At 40.1% G+C, this 21,410-nt stretch overlaps 1 protein-coding gene across 1 annotated transcript; it reads left to right on the top strand.

Moving 5' to 3' along the window:
• Nucleotides 1-309: 309 nt before the first annotated feature.
• On the top strand, nt 310-21,007 carry hs3st3b1b (heparan sulfate (glucosamine) 3-O-sulfotransferase 3B1b). The gene is made up of 2 exons (XM_057357991.1): nt 310-1,221; nt 17,735-21,007. Exons 1-2 carry the CDS (start codon nt 626-628, stop codon nt 18,351-18,353), a joined length of 1,215 nt encoding a protein of 404 aa, XP_057213974.1. The 5' UTR covers nt 310-625; the 3' UTR covers nt 18,354-21,007.
• Nucleotides 21,008-21,410: the final 403 nt, after the last annotated feature.

Genomic DNA, 21,410 nt, shown 5'->3' with positions numbered 1-21,410 from the left:
ATTAAGTTACTTTTCTTAAGCGTTCACAGTTCTCAGTTAAAATTGATCAAACTTTAAGTAACTGGAATAAAAATATTCCAATCTTATGTTTCTGTCTACCCAATAAGAGCGTTCAATCGACTCCGCGACGAATGTCTTTTCTAAAAAAAAACCGCCTACGTCGCTTTCTGATTGGTAGGCTTCTTCCAACAGCTCCGCCATTATTCAAATCACTGTGCGTTGGTAGGCTGGCCCAGTTGTCACTCACCCGCATCAGCGCTCTTTAAGGTCTAGTACTCCGTTCAGTGCGCTCATACTCTCTCACGGTGGAGGACGGGACGGGGATGCGACCGGGAGCAGTTTCCGCGGCTCGGTTTCGAACAGGGAATCAAGTGCACCGGTCGCTCTCGTCATTTTTCTCGTTTATATACGTAGTTATGGCAGAGCATAGTTAATTCAAAACGAATGCCTAGATGTTCCGTCGACTTTGCGCTAGTTTATTCAATTTCCGTGGATTGTTGTTTATTTTATTGTGCACTCATGGCTCGTAAAGACAGCGGGGATTCCTGAAGCTGGACCTGGACAGAATTGTACGCACCCGTCAATATGTCCAGTTGGAGCGTGAAGGTCTATACGCTCAGGGCTTATGGAATATAGCCTGTTCTGTCACCATCTTTACGCGCTCTCCGTCAGTCCCGTGAAAAAGAAACTCGGGCTCCTGTTCATCATGCTGCTCCTCTGGGTTTACATGCTGTACTCTTGCGTGGGCTTCTGTGCCACCATGCCACGACGTTTACTCGTGGACAATAGTAACAATAATCGAGCGAGGGAAACTGAGTTCGTCGGGAAATACGCAGAGGCTGAAAGTGGCCGACCGGACCCGGTGATGTCCAAACTGCTGTCAGAGCACAGAGCACAGAGCTCGTGGACGGACTTAGAGTCAGATTATGATGAACCTACTTTTAGAAGGGCTCCCAGAGGCTTCGCTAAAAATGACGTGGAAGTGGACCGAGCGGACGACTGGGAGGACGGGCGAGGAGGAGAGCCGAGAGTCTCTCCGCTGTCAAGTTTCTCCAGCGGCTCGGGCAGTAAGAAGCTGCCTCAGGCGATCATCATCGGCGTGAAGAAGGGCGGGACGCGCGCGCTGCTGGAGTTTCTGCGCGTGCATCCAGATATCCGCGCTGTCGGAGCGGAGCCGCACTTCTTTGACCGCAACTATGACAACGGACTGGCCTGGTACAGGTAAAAACTAAAATTAATATCCTAGGAAACTTTAATACTTTCCATTGTTCTTAACTGAGTGAATTATAATTCACCAAATCTCTCTCTAGAACGAATAGCCTATACTTACGGAAAACCTTTGCCGGTTTTGTTTAGCTAATAAGTCGTTTAAAACATTTTTAGGTTCGTTTTAAAAGCTTGTCATATTTGTAAAAACGTGAAAAGGGTCTTTACGAGTATAGAGAAGTAAGCTACACACACTCGCACAGAAGTTAGCTTAGACAAAAAAACCGAGAATGTCCATTATACTGAGTTAAAAAAATATTGTGAATTATATATTCTTATTAGCATGCCGTCTTTGAGTTTTAACCGTCTGTACGGTAGTTATTTTATGATTTCATCTACGGTCACGGGGAGGTTTTAATTTTTATAGCCTAATAATGGTATCTCATTTGCCATGAAATGTCCAAATGTTCAACAAATATTTTCTTTTTTCTCGTCATGACCTGCAGATATCTGACTTGCTTCTGAATTCTATTTGGCTTGATCTCAAGCGTTATTTTTTACAGTAGCCTATGCTTTATGTGTCACCTTTCCACACCAAATTGAATAATGTCCAATGATTATACAAAGGTGGAATGGTCTGGAAACCCATGGTCTGGACAAGCAAAAAGTTACAGTCAGTAGTCAGTATTCACAATCCAGTTTAAACGTTTACTTTGGTTTGGTTGTTGCTGCTGCTGTCAAAGTATTAGACTTTGCCCAGTTATTCGAATTGGAGAAAACTCGGAAATGTTGAACACGGTCCTTTAAATACACATTAATTCAGATCGATATTATTCAAATAAACATACTAGGTCTTGAACGGTCGGTAATTATAGATTTTGTGATTGTAACAGTTTGAGAGACGAAGCGTACCCGACCACAGATGTTGCGCAGTGGTCTCTATTGGACACACAGGATCATTGCAGGTTAACGGACCTGTACTTTTCCTTTCCCTTTTACAACTTTTTAAATGTGTTTTCTGTCGTGTTTTTATGTGATATAGGCCTATTAGCCTTGCTCTTCAATTTCCGAAATACCGGTGCAACAAAATCAAATATAATTTATTTGACGTATTAGATGGGTTTGATGTTCTTTAATAGATTTGTTTTTTTTTTAATCAACGACGTGGTTTCTAGTAAGGTTTTTATGGTCGTTGGAATTGAGAGAAATAAATAAATAATACAGTATGTACATGCCACAGGCTGGGTCAATAAAACGAGTGCCTTGTGAATTATATGTAGTTGACTCGTTCATAAATGGTCTAATTTAAAGTTTAGCTGCATGAATTTTTATCTTTTTAGACAGTTTACAGCAGGATGTTACAAACTATAAAATGTTGATATGTGTTATATAAATGATTTTGCTTTATTCCTCATTATTTGGGATAGCGCTTATTTTAAGCGTTTATTGGGCATGTTTTAAAAACGATTAATTTGCTAATTCGTTTTATCTATAGGCTATTGTTTTAGGACGCGCAATGGAAGAGCGCTTAAATTCATATAGCCTAGACACTGCCGTATTTCACAAAGAACTTCTTGGGCATTCAAACCTAAGATTAAGGAAAAACCGAGGTTTTGACTTTCTATTAAAATGTGATGATATTTTGATTAACTTTAACATGTTATGTTCCACAGTAAAATGTGATTATATGAATAGATTGTTTAAAAATGAAACTGAAGATCGAAAGGGTGATTTATTGGCCGAGGGTCTGTCTCTGGTTACCCCGGGGCCCGAGCGAAAAAGTTCTGAACTGCACGCCTGTCTCTCTAAACGGATTTGAAAAAGTTTGGGGATTGGACCAGAGTGCTTTAAAATACATGCGACGTTAGAAAAAAGGAGAAATGAGAGAATGGCGTTTTAGTGAAAGCTCGGTTCTTCAGCTTTGATAAAAAAGGAAATTATGTTCATCCATGTTGAGATAAACGGTTTATTTAATTATTTATTAAGGCCTCAGTTCAGTGTAATAAAATTCATCCAAATTGTTCAGTCAATCCGGTCCAGCAGAATGAATCACTAAAGATGGTCCCCAAAATGTTTCTTTAAACCTGTCCCTGCTTTGTTTGCATTATGCCATTAGTCGTTTTTAAACAATTTACAGAAAACATAATTGAAAGTGTTGATTGTAACTTTTCCAAAAAAGAGATCAACATTTTCAATACTTTCAGTATGATTTAGTTAATTATTACATTGTTTATTATTTAGAAACTCATATACAGCACTTAAAAAAACTGTTTTTGTGTGTTAAGATCACACCAGAACCAAAATCAGAAGAAGAATCACTTGTTAGTAGGGATGTTACTATATCAAAATCTCACTGCAGGATACTAGGTATAACATCCACGATACTATATTTGTTTTAATATTTAAAATGACAAATGATGACATGGAAAAGCATCCTCTTTTCTCTATCCTCTAATCATAATGGTTGCTTAGAGGTATGAGTTATAGTATGAGATTGGTCAAATGACCTAAAAATCCCTTTCATAAAATAAAATAATTATACCAGACCTTGCCAAAGGTAACATATATTTTTTCTAACATTCTCTATGTTAGGCCCGGAAGACCTATCGTTTCATACAGTCATGTGACCACGATAATATTGAGACAATTTTTCTATTGCAATAACACGATATCGATAATATTGTTACATCCCTACTGTTATACAGTTGTTAGTTTGCCTGGACTGTGGGCAAGTGTTGTGAAGACTCATCTTCAAAGTTTTATCCCTGAGCAATGTAAATGTGAGTTATACAGTTGATCGAAAGTGACTTCTCAAAGGCCAATTAGCAGATTCATTGCATATAAAAAGTGAAATGAAAGTGATAGGGTAGAATGGAGGTTTCCACTCATCATAAGATTTTCTGCGTCTCAGATTTTACTAGATTCGCATACCATTGCAGCTGGTTTTAGCTGCACATGCGATGCCACAAGGAAATTCTATATCTGGGCACTGCTGTTTGGGTTGTGGATACTGCACAAATGCAGACTTTTAAATTTTTCTGTGTATCTAACTCAAGTGACCTGTTCAGAGAGTTTTTGCAGAAAGAAAGCAATTACATTTAGTTTTTGAGTCAGTGTGTTGTTTAAGCTCTTACATTAGTGTTCATTCCCCTTTATACAGAAGTGTAAAAACTGTATGGAGAGGAAAATGACTCTATTTAGAGGAACGTTAGATTTGCTGTACTCTAGAAAAAGACTTCATGGTGTATTTTAAAGCCGTCCCTGTGCATGGAAAGCATGCAAGCTGTCTTTAATGAGGTCAGGTCAAGTTAAATTTATTTGTACACATTTGTTCACAATATGCATTGTTAAAAGCGGCTTCACAGGAAACTGTGCCTTAATGCTCTCAATGTGCAAGACAACTGTGACAAAGAAAAAATGAGTAACGTGTTGTCTGCGTTCATCAAAAAAATGGTGATAGATCTTTTAAAGATAGATGTCGGATATTGTGCAACAGTGGGTAGAGAAAAAGTGATGGCAGATAAGCTTTTGTTCTAGAATACTTGTTCAGCCGGTTTGTACAGAGTTAGATGCTGTAATTTTAATATAATTAATGGAGATCTATGAATCAGTATTATCTGCAGATATGTTTTATTGTAATGAGCTTTTCCCAAGAACACCTGGTATGAGTTTATCACAGCTGTCAGTTAATTCATAAGAGATATTACTGTATGAACAAACTGAAAACTTTCCAAGAACTTTTTTTCTGAGTTTTGAGGTCTTGCAAAAGTCTTTCTGCTGGATTTGCTGCTTTAAGTTTATTTAATTTTAAGGGGCTCTAATGATTTCATAAGTGGTTCAGTTGGCTTCTCAAAAATCCCACCCACCCAGGCAGACAGGGTCTCTGTTGGACCGACGAGCGTTGCGGAAGCTCTGGTGTTGTGGGTGACTTATAGTTACGTAACATTTAAACCAACCAGCAGTTTAGAAAGCCAAACATCTCTTCCAAGAATGGAACATTGGAGTATGCAACTTTTCCAGTGTGTTACTGAAGGTTACGATTTCTTGCTTCTGGTGAGTAGTTGTGAATAATGCTTTATTGTACACTTCATGCTTTTTAGTGTGCAATCCCCGAGTCCATCCTGAGATTACGGGCCAGTTTTCTGAATGGCAGTTCTTAACACAATCCGTAACCGCAGACTAACAAAGAGCAAAGTGGAGCATTGTTCCATGAGAGGGAAAGGCTCCGCTAAAAAACAATCCTGTTCCGAGAACGCTCTCGGAAGTCTGTCACTTGAAAGTTCTTATCTTTGAAGTTGTTACGACCCCCTGTCACCTCGTCCAGATGAGGACTCCCATCTGTGCAATGGTCAGTTCTGGATGGATGCATATGCTTTTGTACCCACACTCCAGGAGTTTACGCTACCACGTAGGTGACCCATACGGACACTGTGCCCAGTGACCTCCTTTTTCCGGCTTCTACAAAGCATCTTAAGTGGCACTGTGAGAGATCAAACCAAAGATCAAAGTTTAGCTGTGCCTATTGGGTGTGTTGGAAAACAGAAAGCTGTGCAGTTGACTGGAATGGGCGTGTGGGTGTATTTTGTTTTTGTAATGAGAGTGTAGCGGTGATAGTTGTTTGCCTGGTTGACTGAAACATTCACTCTCACACGTAGATAAGCACAAAGAAATTATTGATGCCAGTTCAGATCCTGTGGGACTGGATGTATCGATTAGTTTACGCTGTGTCGGGTACTGTGTGGTGTAGGGTTAAAGGTCTTTGTGGCTTGGGTTATCTAAGAATCTGTTGGGCAACATTGCCTCTGTAAAGACCATCTGCACTGCAGGTGAGACCCGATCAACCCCTCTTCATTCCTAAAACACGAATGCGCACACACACACACACACGCACACGCACACACACACACACACACACACGCACACACGCACGCACGCACGCACGCACGCACGCACGCACGCACGCACGCACGCACGCACGCACGCACGCACGCACGCACGCACGCACGCACACACACACACACACACACACACACACACGTCTTGTTTATTATCTCTGTGGGGGACAGTCCATAGGTGTAATGTTTTTTATAATGTACAAACTGTATATTTTATCCCCTAAACCTAAGGATCGTATAGAAAACTTTTTGCAATTTTAGATTTAAAAAAAATATCATTCTGTGCGCTTTATAAGCTTTTTTGCCCATGGGGACCTCAATTTTGGTCCCCACGGTGACACGAGTCTTCATGTGTTGGTGTGCATTCAGGTTTAGGTCCCCACCAGAATATAAAAACAAGTCCACACACACACACGTTTGTATTGCTATACTAGTGGGGACATTACATAGACTTCCATTGATTTTATATCAGGCATGTGATATATTCTATTCCTAACCCTAAACCTAATAATCATTAGATTTAAATAAAAATGGCATTTGACCAAATTATGAGCCTTTTTATTTAGTGAGGACCAGTAAAACACACGCACACACACATTAATACACTTCCTCTGCTCAGATGAATCTGAACTTTAACCTGTCATCCATTCAGCAGTCAGCAGGTTGACATCCTCTGTTGAGTGTCTGAACAGCACCGGCTGAGGATGTTCAAAAGGCCGCCTCCAAACGATGCTTTGGTGTTGGCTAAACTGCTCAGCGTCCTTTAGACCAAAGGTTTACTTTGCTTTTGTGTCCGGCCACAGCTCCATTTCTATCAGTCTCCCAAACTTATTTCAAAAAGGAGCTACTCTGCTGATCTGTGGCCTCTTTTTCCATTCACTGTGCTCCTCTTGTTTCCTCTAAGCTGCAATTAACAGGTGAACTCACTCAACCGATGTGTCATTGTGTCTGGAATATAATGGTGGACAGTTTAGTGGCATTGTGGCTACAAGATCGTATGTAACGTACACTGCCGGTCAAACGTTTAGGATCACTTGACTGAATTGTTTTCGCATGGTCTAAAAATAGGAATATGCTTAAATGTTTGAATTATCGATGAATTGTTAAAATATGGATAAAATGCCAAAGGCACATTTTTGCTAATTCTAGGCAAAGCGTTTTCTTTAAAAATGAAAATTCTGTCATCTTTACTCATTCAAACCTGTATGACTTTCTTTCTTCTGCAGAACATTGATGAATGTTGGTAATCGAACAACGATGGTACCCATTGACTTCTATTGTACAGACACAAAACCAATGCAAGTCAATGGGTACTGCAGTTTGGTTTGGCAACATTCTTCAAAATTCCTTCTTTTATATTCTGCAGAAGAAAGAAAGACACGCAGGTTTGAATTCAGTTTTGGTTGAACTATCACAAAATAATCACAACATAATTCCTGTACTTCAAATTCTGTAATTCTATAATAAATTTGCGTAAAATAAAATAAAGAACAAATGAGTAACTGATCCTGAACTTTTGACCGGTAGTGTACCTCTCATAGCAACAAACCCATATACTGTATGTGTCTAATACTCTTTGCACGCCGGGCCCCACATCAAGCTCAGCTTCCCCCGGTCAGAGGCGGGGCTTTTGTAGGCCTCAGTGCCCACAAGAAGCCACCCCCAACCGGGCACATTGGTCATGATAGAGAGGAAGAGAGCAGGGGCCTCCAGTGTCCCCCGCTTGAGCTGGCATGGCTTTACCAGTGGGTTAGACCAAGCAGGGAGGGTCTGAGAATAAAGAAAGGGGCTTTCATTCACCAAATTGTCACTGGCTAATTGTGAAAGGGGTGGCCTGGGGAGAGGCAGACAGTAGAGGGCCACTGTGGTGGTCTGCCATTCAGATACTACCGTCCCCCTCAGAGAAAGTAAAATAACATGGCGGCCCTATGCAGGAGCCTCCTACTGGATGATAGAATAGAGGCTGACAGTGGCCAACAGGAACTTGATGTCAGCCACTTGTGTTTCTGACCTTCCTACTGAGAAATTGCCTTAGTTAGATGCAACGTACATGAACAATGAATGAGGGCAGGGGGCGTTGTATATGGAGAAAAAGCATAGAAACAGACAATAGTTTCCTCCTGTTACATCCTGAACGAAGATGCATTGAAAAATCATTTGCGTATTCCTGCTGTGGCTGAAAAGACAGCCAAAAACAAGAGATGTGAGCCTCTTTAATTTAGTAGCCTGTACGGACCCTCCCTCTGAGGTTGCCATGAATTAGACCTTTTTTAAACGAGGTGATAATTTGGATGTTGGATTTTAGAATAATGCTAGCCTTCCTCCTTCAGCCAGTAAATGCTCATTTACTGTAGATAAATAAACAGTCTTCGCTAAGTATAAAGAAGCCTGGGGGCTACAGCGCACAGCTCCCTGTGTGGTTCAGTAATCGCTGGCTCATGTCTCCAACCAGCTCTGTCCTCTCCAGTGTGAGATCATCAGAGCTCATTCGGTAAAAGTCTGACGCCCTAAGGAGGACTATTAGTAGATGGAGTGACATGTGAGAAAGCAGGGAGCGCTGGGAAGGAATGTGACTCACAGTAACCGTATAATAGAAAACATTTAGTGTAGATGATTTTTAGGGGCACCGTGTTTGTGTGTCCGTCTGTCTCTCAGTGTGGAAAGTGAAAGCACAGCATTAGGGGAAGTAGAGACCCCCCGAGGTTTCCATTAACCTCAGCACGAAAAGAGCAGACAATTAAAGGAACACACACTCTGCTGATGTGCCCACAGGAGCACAGCGTGAACCGAGCTCTAGGGCAACAAAGCCAGCGTCTCCAGCGTCCAGTAGCTGTCACCTCTTTTGTCCTCACACCTCTCTTGTAGCTTTTCATTTTGTTGTCTTTCTCACTTTTCCAAGGAGAGGAACCAGCTATTGGAAGAGTAAAATAACTATTTTTTTTCTTTATCAAATCTTTTCTTGTTTTATATAGACCACTTTGGAAGACGTAAACAATGCTGGTCCAGCAGAACTTCCTGTTTCAGTTTTTTAACACTGTTTAAACGCATTAAAACCAACAGAACATTGATAACCGAATCAAAATGTTAAACAAACATCTTAGATTTAACTGTATATGTAAGATTAAAAAAATATATAAAATGAAATAAAAGAAATGGAAGTGCTTCTGGAAATCTGGATCAGTGTTTACATCTTGCAAAGTGGTCTATAGGCTGAACAAAATATTTTCATTGCATCATTATTCTGCTGTACTGTATTTTTTTGCCATTAATAATTAAAGCCTCAGGATCAAGAAATAAAACATTTTTAAGGTATTTGAAAATGAGCTGGGCATACGTTCTCTGTTCACATTTTCTCTTTTTTTTTTCAAACGTCAATTCCTAATTGTGATTTCCTGTTGCCAAGGAGTATCTTGATTTTTTCTTGCAGAACTGTAAGCCCCCCTGGAACGCAGACAGAAAGAAAACATCTCAATGTACCTCATGTAAAATATCTGAACCCTGAAATCATAACTGCACCTGTGACATCCGCACTCGGCTGTTTACAGTCAGCAGAAAGGTTCAACAGCGATCTCTCTGTTTTTCACGGCAGTTATCATTTTCTCAATGGGCCTTGTGATACTAAAGCTGGGCCGTCGTCCAAAAAGTTTCTCAGGGTCCTTCCATAGAAGGAAGCCAAGCTGTCCTTATAGTCTTCCTGTTTTATCTGTGCAGTTTTATCCACACGGGTTCTATCACCACATAATATAGCTAATTACAGGTTAGCGATGGAGAATTGTCGACAGGAATTTGTAAACCATTACCTGCAGCTCCAAAGTAATGCAGCTGTGTTGTAGGCCTCTGATGTAACGGCTTGACAGACACGGAGGAAATTCCCAGACCTTAAAGCTCACCTGTCTTCAAAAGCTTCTCCGTTAGAGAGGACCTTGTGCCAAGCAAAACAGGATGTAATGGGTGCTTGCCTGTGTGCACTTGTGTCTCTGTTTAGGCTTTGAAAAGTGGAAACGGATTGACTTTGAAGGTCTTTGAAGACTGTCTGTGCCAGTTAACAAATCAGTAAGATATCATACTCACTACAGAGACGATTTCTTTGGCACTCCATAATGTTTTGAAGACACTGCCCATTCTTCTTAGTTATTGAAGATTTTATATACTTAAATTTGTTTTTTAAATTGAAATATTGTATAAATAAGACATTATTTTGTAAGTTTAAGTTTAGCCGTGGCTTTATTGACATCATGTGTTCCCAATCCCATTGCTGATCTACAGTACAAACTGTTTGGTTTTTGTAGCTTCTTGCAAATGCTAATCCTTGGTCAACAAGCTCATCATCAGTAGTTACACTAAACACATCACAGTCTATAGACTGGTTGTGTTATTGAGTGAAAATGTAAATGAAGTGTGAGACCAAGTCCGTTAACTCCTTCAACAAACACCCAAGGTAAACAAGCTTATCACTAGGGATTAACAAGAGCAAGATAAACATTGGGGTGCAAGAATGATCGGTGCTAATAACTGAATAGAGCGTACATGGGTCACTCAGCATACGAATACTGTTTGACATTTAGTAATATACAGTGAGGTATGCTAATTTAATATGTGCAGTGATGTTTTTAAAACATTCACATTGTTTGGATATTTGGGTTTGCATTTCTCTTGTCTCAGAATATTGTGTACAGAGTGTTTTTAAGCATTTTCACTTTTCATGTTTGAATAATGTATACTAACATAAATGTGACCCAGTCTGTGAAAACCCAGCTAAAGTCACTTTTTGTGATTTACTGTTGTCTATATAAAATCATTGTACATCATGTAAAGATGTAAAAGATCTGTAAAAAAAATAACATTGATGCAGTAAAACCATGTCAAAAATTGAAATCATGGTGAAATTAATGAGTGAAATCAAACTTTATCTCTTATGCTCATTTTCTCATAACTAAATTATGCAACTTTAGCTTGCATTTACAGACCGGGTCACAAATTAATATCTGGTTCTTGCGAAAGTAAGGAAAACTAACTTTAAGTATTATAGTTATGAATGCATCAATTTGTGAAAAGTGATGAGGACAGGTGTACTGTACTTTTCGAATATTGGGGAGCAGAATATTATAGACATTAGGGTGTGATTTCTTTTCAGAAAGTAAATTGTAGTTAGCATAAATGTGTTTTTCATGTAAAAGGCATCCTACATTTTTAAAAATGGCCCAAGTGACATAAATTGTAGGTACAGTATGCCCCTAATATCACGAAAACACCCGTCTAGTCAAAGTGTCCAGTTCTGTTGAACACCCTTAAAACCTCTCTTTTCATCAGTAAGCACTATAGCTCTGTAAAATGCGCAAGCGAGCGAGAAAGAGAGCGACGCACTTTATTACCTCCCTTCATGCCTCCATCTTTTATTCAGGGCTGATGGCAGCCTCTTCACGCACAGTCTGGTTGCTAACGCAGAGTAATTCCACTCAGCTGGCACGACTGCGTGGCTGTAATTCAATGTGCAGCTCAGAACAGCGGACAGACACCAAAGTCTTGATTTAAAGAGATTTTGGTAGCCGTTGAATGGCAGCAAATAATGCTTAAACGGAGTCTGGGCAGATTGCGACTCGCATAGACTGAGTTCTCGGTGATTTATGGGTGTTCTGCCCTTTTCAGAGGCCGATGTGGTTTAGAATGAGTTTGAGGGCGAGACGGAGCGCAAGAAAAGAAGAAAGAAAACGGGGCTGAAATTGTGGTTGGCAAAGTACAGTCTATGATTTTTCGGTAGATACCCTCTCCTCTCTCATGATACAGACGTTGAACGTCTTTATAAATACAGTGCTGCTGGGAGGTTTAGATATATTTTTCTGCCCTTGACACCCTGAAGAAGCCAATCTTCAGCCCAAAACCAAAGCCCCCCAACTCTGAGAGAGAAAACATACAGAAACATTTCTTTTTAGTGTTTTCAGGGGGTACTTTTGGACCACTCAAGGTCTATTTCATATAGCTGTTTTAACCTCAAACCAACGGTGAAGTAGTTTTCCGAAAGTCAGGCTCGGGCATAATAATTTAATGAGAAACTAGATCAGCATTAAGGTGTAACCGTCTTTAGAGACGTCTCTGAAGGAAAAGCGTGTCTATTCTCAGAGAAAGGCAGGTCACAAGTGTCTGGAATCCTCCCCGTTCCTTCATTATTCATCTGCGGTCGCTTCACGTGAGAGCCTTTCTCTCCCCGTCTAATACAGATCAAGTGACGGCATCTCTCAACGAGAACATCGGTACGTCAAGCTAAGATGCACTAACACCTTAGATGGGTCCTGAGGAGATGGACGTTTACACCTCTTTATGTTCACGTCAAGGTTACATGGCGAGGATCACAGGCTAAGGTGAAACCACGTTCATAAAACACACTTGTCTGTGCTATCTGGTCCCTTCACTTTAAACAGTTAAGAGGAGACCTCTGGCAATTCTCATTTATGAAATAAACTGTCAGGAGTCTAAGTGACTCTCAAAATACAGCAGTGAGCTTCTACACACATGCTCATCTTGGCACAGTGTCTTGCTATTTTTCTCGTACTTTCTCCTCTTGCCATCACATCACCATTCTCCCATTGCCTGTGCTATAAAACCCAGTTTTGCTCCATAGATTTACGGCTGCAGTTTTGCTCTGCGGTTAAATATAATGTCAAGGTTCCAGGCTCTGCAGGGTGCATTTGAAATCTACAGCTTTGCTTGGGTCTCTATGATGACAACGCTCAGAAAATATTGTGTAGGCTGGGAGGTGCTTGGACTACCAGATGTATCCGTAGAGTGCCCGTCTATCCATATTTCTTCACAGGCTTTCCAGACGCAGTAAAGAAGGGACCCTTATCTCACAAAGATATGTCATAATTTGCTGCTTGAAGCATCCAATGAACACTTTTAAACCATAAGTAGTTCAAGAATGCAGTTGATAAAACACCAATGTGCGACCAACACCAAAACAAAGCTATTGCTTATAAGCTTTGCCTTGTGAAGTGATGGTGATCGCTCGCTCAAACAAGATCTATTTTATTTGTGAGTATTACTCCTTTGTTAGTTCATGAATGTCACATCTGTTTTTCTGCGCTCCTTTTCTGATAGTTTGAAGTGCATGGGGGTGAGTGTCGCCCTGCCTGAAAGACGGCCCTGTAGCCTTTGGTCGGGTGAAGTGTCACTCAAACGCTTAGATCACTATGACACCGGTAGTATGGGGTTCAAGCACTGTAATCAATAGTCTGATTATGGAAAACAGGAGTGTATTTTTTAGAACATTTACGATATAGTGTAGAAGAAAAACGATCAGGTTTATAGTAACAGTGTTGAGTAAAAGAGGACAGCATTTTCATTTTCAAAAATGAAAATTCTGTCTTTATTTACTCACCCTCAGATTGTTCCAAACCTGTATACATTCTTTGTTTTGCTAAACACAAAGGAAGATATTTGGAAGAATGTCAGTAACCAATAGTACTCCCATAGTATTTATTTTCCCTACTATGGCAGTATATGGGAGTTACTGACATGCTTCCAAATATCTTCAGTTGTGTTTAGCAAAATAAAGAAATTTATACAGGTTTGGAATAATCTGAGGGTGAGTAAAATTTCATTTTTTGGTGAACTGTCCCTTTAAGTGCCACACACTACATGGCCAGGCTTAAAACTTTCCCTCACGCATGGTGCTTTGCTTTGTAAGCCTGGACTTTGTCTTTTGTCTTTCCGAGTGCCAAGCTGTTAAACTCATTGGCAATTAATTTAGGTTTATTTGACTGCAGACTTTATTACACTGCAGCTTATTTAAACAGCTTCTGAAGCAGCGGCGAGGCTCAGGAGATGTCTATCAAAGATACACGCGTGCACATGCAGGTGCTCAGAGATTGGGTCTGTTTTGACTCGCTCTTCAAAACCAAACTGCAGGTATGTGCATCTCTGATCCTTGCGAGACTTTAAAGCTTCGGATGCGCTGTGTGTTTCTACTTCATATCAGTTTGCACATACAGAAAAAAATAAAGAGAAAAAGAACAAAAGTGAGCCAAAACTCAACCATAACAATACAAGAGCTGAAAGACAGATATACTGTGGCTCTTGACTTGAAAGCTGTAAGATTAAAGATACGACAGGCTTAGAGGATTTTTTGGGGCTACTGTGTCTGTAGTAAACCAAACAGGCTCTTCTCAACCGTGTTTGACGGGAAGAACAAAGCATATCTATTAAAAAGTCCTTCTTCTTGTTCTTTGTCTTTTTCTTATCTTTCTGTCTCTTCCTTGCTGTTTTTTCTCTACTAAGACAAAACTTTCACGATAGCCCACTTTCTGGAGCATTTTGGTCCTGTTGTCGAGATTGCTTCTGAACAGCGATGGCCACTAGCAAGCCAGGCTGTAGCTCTTTTAGAAAACTTTGACCAGAAGGTCCCAGGCTCATCACTTGAGAGTACTGGCTCTTTTTATCAGCAGAATCTTACACTCATCTCATCTCCACTTTCTAATGGCAGTTTTAATAATTAACACGAGCGTATCTTTACATGTAACAGCGTGCGCCGAGTGTGGGAGAGGCACTCGAGGCACACGTTCAACTCAAGGGCTCTCCACAACCTGCTCTCGTCCAGCCCTGAGAGAGCCAGAGAAGTGCTCTCCACTCATCCTTCAATAATGTCCCCCCCCTTACTCCATGCCCCCTCCACGGCCCTTGCTCTTTAAGATCACTGGAGGACAATGATCCGTTTTCAAAGAAAAGAGGAAAAAAGAGGGCTCGGGTGTCAAAGCATTGCCTGTTTGCTGACGGAATGTCTAAAAAGAAGTGCCTCATAAATCAAAACGGGCAAGAAAGCCTATTGTTCCTCCAAGAGCTTGCCTACTTGTCTTCTTTAACGCCTTTTCCACGCCTTTCTGATCGTGGATGGCTTTTTTAAGTTTATTTTTGAAACAAAATGAAGACCCTTTTCACACTTTATTGTATTGTTTAGTCTGAACCTGAGTTTGATTCTCTTTTTACACTATTATTCAAGCTTTTTTGCATCATTACTGTAGGTGGCAGCTTAAAGAGATACTGCATCCAACAATTAAAATTCTGTCATTACTTACCCTAAAGTTGTCTCAAACATGTATAATTTTCTTTGTTCTGATGAACACAAAGAAATAGATTTGGAAAAACTGACATTTCTGGGACATCAGTAGGAAAAATTGTTGTATAGTATCTTTTTTTGTTCTGTTAAACACAAAATGAGATATTTTGAAGAACAAAGCAAACAGTTCTAGGGCATCTTTGACTACCATTTTTATTTTTCCTACTATGGTAGTCAATGATGTCCCAGAAATGTCAGTTGCTAACATTTGCTATCTTTCATTGTGTTCAACAGAACAAAGAAATTTATACAGTTTAGGAACAACTTGGGGGGTGGGGGAGTTATTCATGACAGAATTTTCATTTTTGGGTGGAGTATCCCTTTAAGAGAAGACTAACAACAGCTGTATTCATGTTTTGTCGAAAAACCACATACAGGTCTGTTCTTGCGTACTTGTGCTCGCTTGCTTAATAATTGTATCATGTTGTGTAGAATTCAACCTCTAGTTTTTGACTAGTTAAGGTTAAGTTAAGATCATATGTGAAATTTGAAAAACACTTTGTTTGGTGCGAAGCATATTTTGGTGTGTATTCACGTGTATTTGTGTAATTTATTTCCTCGGCGCAGTAAATGTGGGTGGTTCATTTAACAGTAAAATGACAAAAGCCTGCATTATCTCACATGTGCACACGCACTTACAGCTGGTTTGCACCTTATGTGCAATAATTCGTAAATAAACACTTTTTTTAAACCACACACTTTCAGGCTAAGTGTTTGTAAGCCAACACATTTATACACATTTCCTCCAGACTAGTAATAAACAGTTCAACTGTGAAGATGGTGTGTGTTTGCCTCGTTGCGTAAAAAGGCACTAACATAATCTGTTTTCGTTTTACATAGATTAATGAGGTTTTTTTCTCACTGCAATGTTCTGACAGAGCAGTAATCAAACTGATATTATCATAATTGGATATGTGGCCAGCTCTTTAGTGTAGCCATGTAACCACACAAATCTGCCAACAGTTTTCCATCAAATAAATCAGCGTTACCTCCTCCAGCCCTAGGCTGTTCTCTGATACCGATTTGAGTGATGTCTGATTTTCTCTTGCAACATGGGGATTTTCTCACTACAAAGTTAGCTGTTCCAGTTATGTGATCCGGGAAAATCCTTTATCACGGAGGGTTGTGTGCAGGTTAGGGATGTGTCGTGATGGTTGGCTCTTGGTCGAGTGTAAACACATGGAGCAGGATTATACTAGATGCTGACATTGCAGTTTACAATGTGTACGTATGTTTAGCCCAGATGCACAACACAGACACCCCTGAGACAACAGACCAACATCTGATGTCTTATCTGAGCATACGCTGATACCCTAAGGAGGCTTTTTCTGTTGAGTCTGTCTAAGTGGAGCTTCACACTTGTTCAAACACTAAAAAACAACAACTCGTTTGCACACCAGCAGGCGCACATAGGTTTATATTGACTCAACTGTAGTTGACTATTCGTGATCCTTTAAAGAAATGTGTTTATTGTATGTATATGTATACTATAAATATATATATGTTTGATTTTTTTATTTGTTTGATAGATTTCTCATCTCAAACAATTTCATGCCTGGTCGGATGTCAGTGCAGACGTAAACTTTTATGCATTTGTTTTCTTTAACATTAATGTGATAGACCCGTGTTTTCTCCTGTCAAGAGCGTGTGCCAATGAAATAGGATCCATACACCCATATGTTCATCAAAGTCTTCTGTTATCACCTCTCTCGCTGTAATACAGTACGCTCCTCCTGATTGGGTAGGACTATAAACCCAAGCCTGTTTGCTGTTAACATTGCTGGTTGCTGTTGACTTTTTATTTAGAAGCCTCTTCTCGAATGGCCCTTGTTTGTGGTTCTGCACATATTCATTTCACTCAGTAAGTGCCCCTGAAAGCTGCCTGCAACAGATTGCTCTCTTTAAACAAGGCTGAGGAACTTTCATGTGGAAAGCACATACGTTTTGAAGGCATTTGCTATGAGTGTGGCCTTTTGCATTAGCCTCGGTTGCTTTGAAGTATAAATTGTTGTTTAGATCTATGTGGTGAGTACTATTGCTGAGGTCATACATTGGAAACACTATTGGAGAAGAGCGATGGATTTTTCCATAGCTGGCCGTGATCCAAATGAATTAACCAATTATTTGTAACCTCTGATTGTCATATTAGCAATGCGAAAGCTATTTAATGGAAAAATGGAAATTTTTGATTTTGGTTCAATTTGTACGTTTTAGATAACTAGCTCTATAGGGTTTAAGCGCCGATGCATTTCTAAGTTACAAATTAAAACAACAACGTAGGCCGAGTGAGCTTGTGAACGTATTACATCAGTATACTTCTATACTCTTAGGAACCCCATTTAGTGTTTTTGTGCATCTGCACGTGAATGCATGTGTTGTTTAGCAACCAATGCTAATAACATTAAACCCATGGTCTTGAAGTGGCTCATTGATTGAAGAGCACCATATGTTCCATCTGTTTGATTGCGTTATGCAATATTTTGTTTTCATTACACCTCCATTCTAACCCCCTTCTCTTTCTCCATAGGGACCTGATGCCTAAGACCCTAGAGGGCCAGATCACCATGGAGAAAACCCCAAGCTACTTTGTGACGCGTGAGGCTCCGGCCCGGATCTACGCCTTGTCCCGTGACACCAAGCTGATCGTGGTGGTCCGGGACCCCGTCACACGAGCCATCTCCGACTACACACAGACATTGTCCAAGAAGCCTGACATTCCCACCTTCGAGAGCCTGACGTTCAAAAACAGGACTACAGGGTTGATCGACACCTCATGGAGCGCCATTCAGATCGGCATCTACGCCAAGCACCTGGACAACTGGCTGCAGTATTTCCCAATGGTACAGATTTTATTTGTCAGCGGAGAGCGTTTGATCACCGACCCGGCCGGAGAGTTGGGCCGCGTGCAGGACTTCCTGGGCCTGAAACGAATCATCACAGACAAACACTTTTACTTCAATCAGACCAAGGGCTTCCCTTGTCTTAAGAAGGCCGAGGGCAGCAGCAAACCCCATTGCCTGGGAAAAACCAAAGGGCGGACCCACCCAAACATTGACCCTGAGGTGGTGCAGAGATTTAGAGACTTCTACAGACCTTTTAACATGAAGTTCTACCAGATGACGGGGCATAATTTTGGTTGGGATTAACGCTGAGGGGAGGACACATTTTAATTTTTCATTTATTTTCTGTGTATTTTAAATGGCATTGAGATGATTGCTATATATATGTAAAATGTACAGAAATCTATTTTATAATAATTTATTTTTAATTTCTTATCAATTAATTCACTAAGCTGCCTAACCATATTGTACACAACATCTGGCCCTCAAGTTTCACGACCAACATTTCACACTTAGTTTGTTCCATACACAATATGGAATAATGGTGCTTCCAAATTTACAAAGACTGAACTCAAATGGTTTGACAACAAAAAACAGTTTGTTACGGGTATAGTGCATTTACAAACCAATAGCAAGAGCCATTTGCGATTCATTCAATTCTGAACATCCACTGAAGTGTACCAGAAAGGCATAGACTGTATTTCACTTTAAAGCGTGTTCTCTTGACTGCATTTCGCGTTTCATTACACTCCATATTGGCATGAGTCCTACTATGTTAAGCAGGAAAGCTGATCTAATGTCCGTCTTCATTCAACAACATGAGAATCAATATCCCTAATTGCTACATACAGTATCACTCATGTTTAGAATTGACCGCTGGTCCCTGTAATGAATGGCCAATCCATTGATGGCTAAATAGTATCTCGGACAACAGCGAGGCTGCATGTCGACATTATGCTAATCGTGTAACTCGTCTGAATGGATCGATTAGGTTTCTCCAGCTTTATGGCCCTCTTAGAGAAAGACCTGGCTTGGGCTACTGCCCTATCTAAAAGGTTCAAAGGTCAAGTAAAGTCTCAATAACATTTCAATGAATGGAATTGAATTGGTCAAAATGCTGTTTGTAGGAACCGAATGTCATAAGCCTCATAGACAGCAGATAGGCTTCATCCTTTCCTTATCTTTATTTAGAAGATTGTCAAATCTTTGTGAGTTCATGCCAGTACTGACTCATACTAGAAAAGCGAACCCATAATGTTGAGGGCCATTTCTGTTCATCCCATCAAAACACATTTTTCACCATGTATCGTTTCTCTGCTTCTTGCCAAATTTTAACAAGCTTATGAACTCGCATAAAGACACCTCATTGTTTTATTTCTTGGTTTCATGTCGCCTCCATGTACTTCTGTTTGTCTTTCTACTTGAATTTTTGTAATGCAAAAGAGAGAAACAGTCAGCTGTTCTTTATCTGCGATATTCAACCCCATGACTGCATAGATGGCGGCTGTGTCAAGGCAAGATAAATGATTGGGCTTTATGCAGCTCTAGTTACTGTTTTCTCAAAGCACCTGATCCTGGATCAGCTCTCATTACCTCAGCATTGGGTTAAGGTGTAGGGTTTTAAGGAGGGGTCGTGTCACTTTCTACAACTTAGCTTTAACATTGGGCTGAGAGATACTGATCTTACACCAGGCAAAAATTAGAGGGAGAGGTTTTAAAGCAGATTATTGCAGGACCATTACGAATGTACCTAAGCTTCATGTTATCTCACCCTTATTTAATATTGTGGAAATGAAATGCAGAGGGAAAAGGTTGTCTATTTGTTTGGTTCTGGATGAATGCAAATGAAAATACAAAAAGAAAAGCGGCCTGAATTGGCTCAATGATTTTTGTTTGGTTTTAGAACATGCTGTGCCTCGAACCAGCCCTGTGCTTTGTTAAGCCAACTTCCTTTCATTTGGAGAGGAGATTGTAATATTTATCAGCTGTGGATCACAAATCTTGTTGGCCCTTCAAGACTGAACTAAGTGGGGAAGCGGGGGACATGTCCCAGGGCATTTTTCCTACTTTATCCAATTCATCAAGTAATCAAATGTTCCGGGGAGGCCAAAAAAAGAACAATGCAAAGTTTATCCTCCAACTCTAATAAAATCATCAACGTTTGTTGCAATCACGTTGAATTTGCATTGCATTTGGGGTGGGCAGTCGGGGCCTAATGGTTAGAGAGTCGGACTCGTGACCAGAAGGTTGCCGGTTCGATTCCCAGAGCCGGCGGGTAACGACTGAGGTACCCTTGAGCAAGGCATCCTAACCCTACTTGCTCCCCGGGCGTGCGTGTGCTTGCTACTCTCTGGATGGGTTAAATGCAGAGGTCACATTTCGGGTATGGGTCACCATATCTGACTAATAGGTCACTTCACTTTTAAGTGTAATTTAAAAGCAAATCCGATCGATGGTGGCAGTGAAATAAGGTCTAGCAAGTTTTCATCAAATGTTAGTCCTTAGGGCCTCCTGCAATTTTACGTGTGCAATTGGATTTTAGGTTTTAAGAGGAGCTTATTGTTCAGGTATTTTCTGAGTAATATACGTGAACTTTGTTTCTCACTGATTACATGTGACCTGCATATGAATTCTGATCTCTCAAACTTTGGTACGAGCAAAGTTTGATACCTTCGCTTGTGGTCAGGCAGTCTATGATGCATTTGTTTAATGGTTGAGTTTTATTCAACCTTATAAAACATTGAGATTTTTAGAAATGTTTGTCTTGAGTATAACACAATAAATAGACTAGAAATGATCTTTATGTACAAATGATGAGGAAGACATGTAAACCAAGTATTTTGTGGTATCAAAAATAATTAATTTTACACCATGAAAGATCAAAATGGAACAGATGTTTCTAGATAATTAAATACTGAACATTCATACTTTTGCTTTGTATGAAGAAAAAATAAAAAATATATTTTACCAAACTGCTGTATTCTGTCTTTGTGATTCAATGATTCAATTTCTGATGCTGTTCTCCATATAGTAAATGTATAATCAAATAAACAAAACTTAATACAAAATCATAATTAAAACAAACCATTTAGATCCGTAATACTGGATTTTTTTGCGCATTACATGACAGCGCATTTTCACAGCATAATTTTCTCTTGACAAGAACCGCCCACTAAAACTTGAAGAATACCATAGGAAGAATTCTGACTGATATGAAAACCGACCAATCGGCAGTTAGAAGGTAATACAATCCAGCCAATTAAATTGCAATGTTTGAAATTAATTAGATCCAATGCTTCCGTTTGTAGGTTCGTAAAGTTGTGGTGTACTGTATGCGAGTAAACATTTACTTTTAGGCATTTG

The sequence above is a fragment of the Triplophysa rosa genome, linkage group LG18 (genome assembly GCF_024868665.1).
Source record: "Triplophysa rosa linkage group LG18, Trosa_1v2, whole genome shotgun sequence".
NCBI classification, from domain to species: domain Eukaryota; kingdom Metazoa; phylum Chordata; class Actinopteri; order Cypriniformes; family Nemacheilidae; genus Triplophysa; species Triplophysa rosa.
This window is presented reverse-complemented; position numbering and strand designations above follow the sequence as displayed.

Excerpts from the sequence above, each read along its gene's own strand:
- hs3st3b1b (XM_057357991.1), top strand. The coding sequence starts at position 626 with ATGGAATATAGCCTGTTCTGTCACCATCTTTACGCGCTCTCCGTCAGT. Across the intron at positions 1,222-17,734 it reads AACGGACTGGCCTGGTACAG|GGACCTGATGCCTAAGACCC; the intron begins GTAAAAACTAAA and ends CTTTCTCCATAG.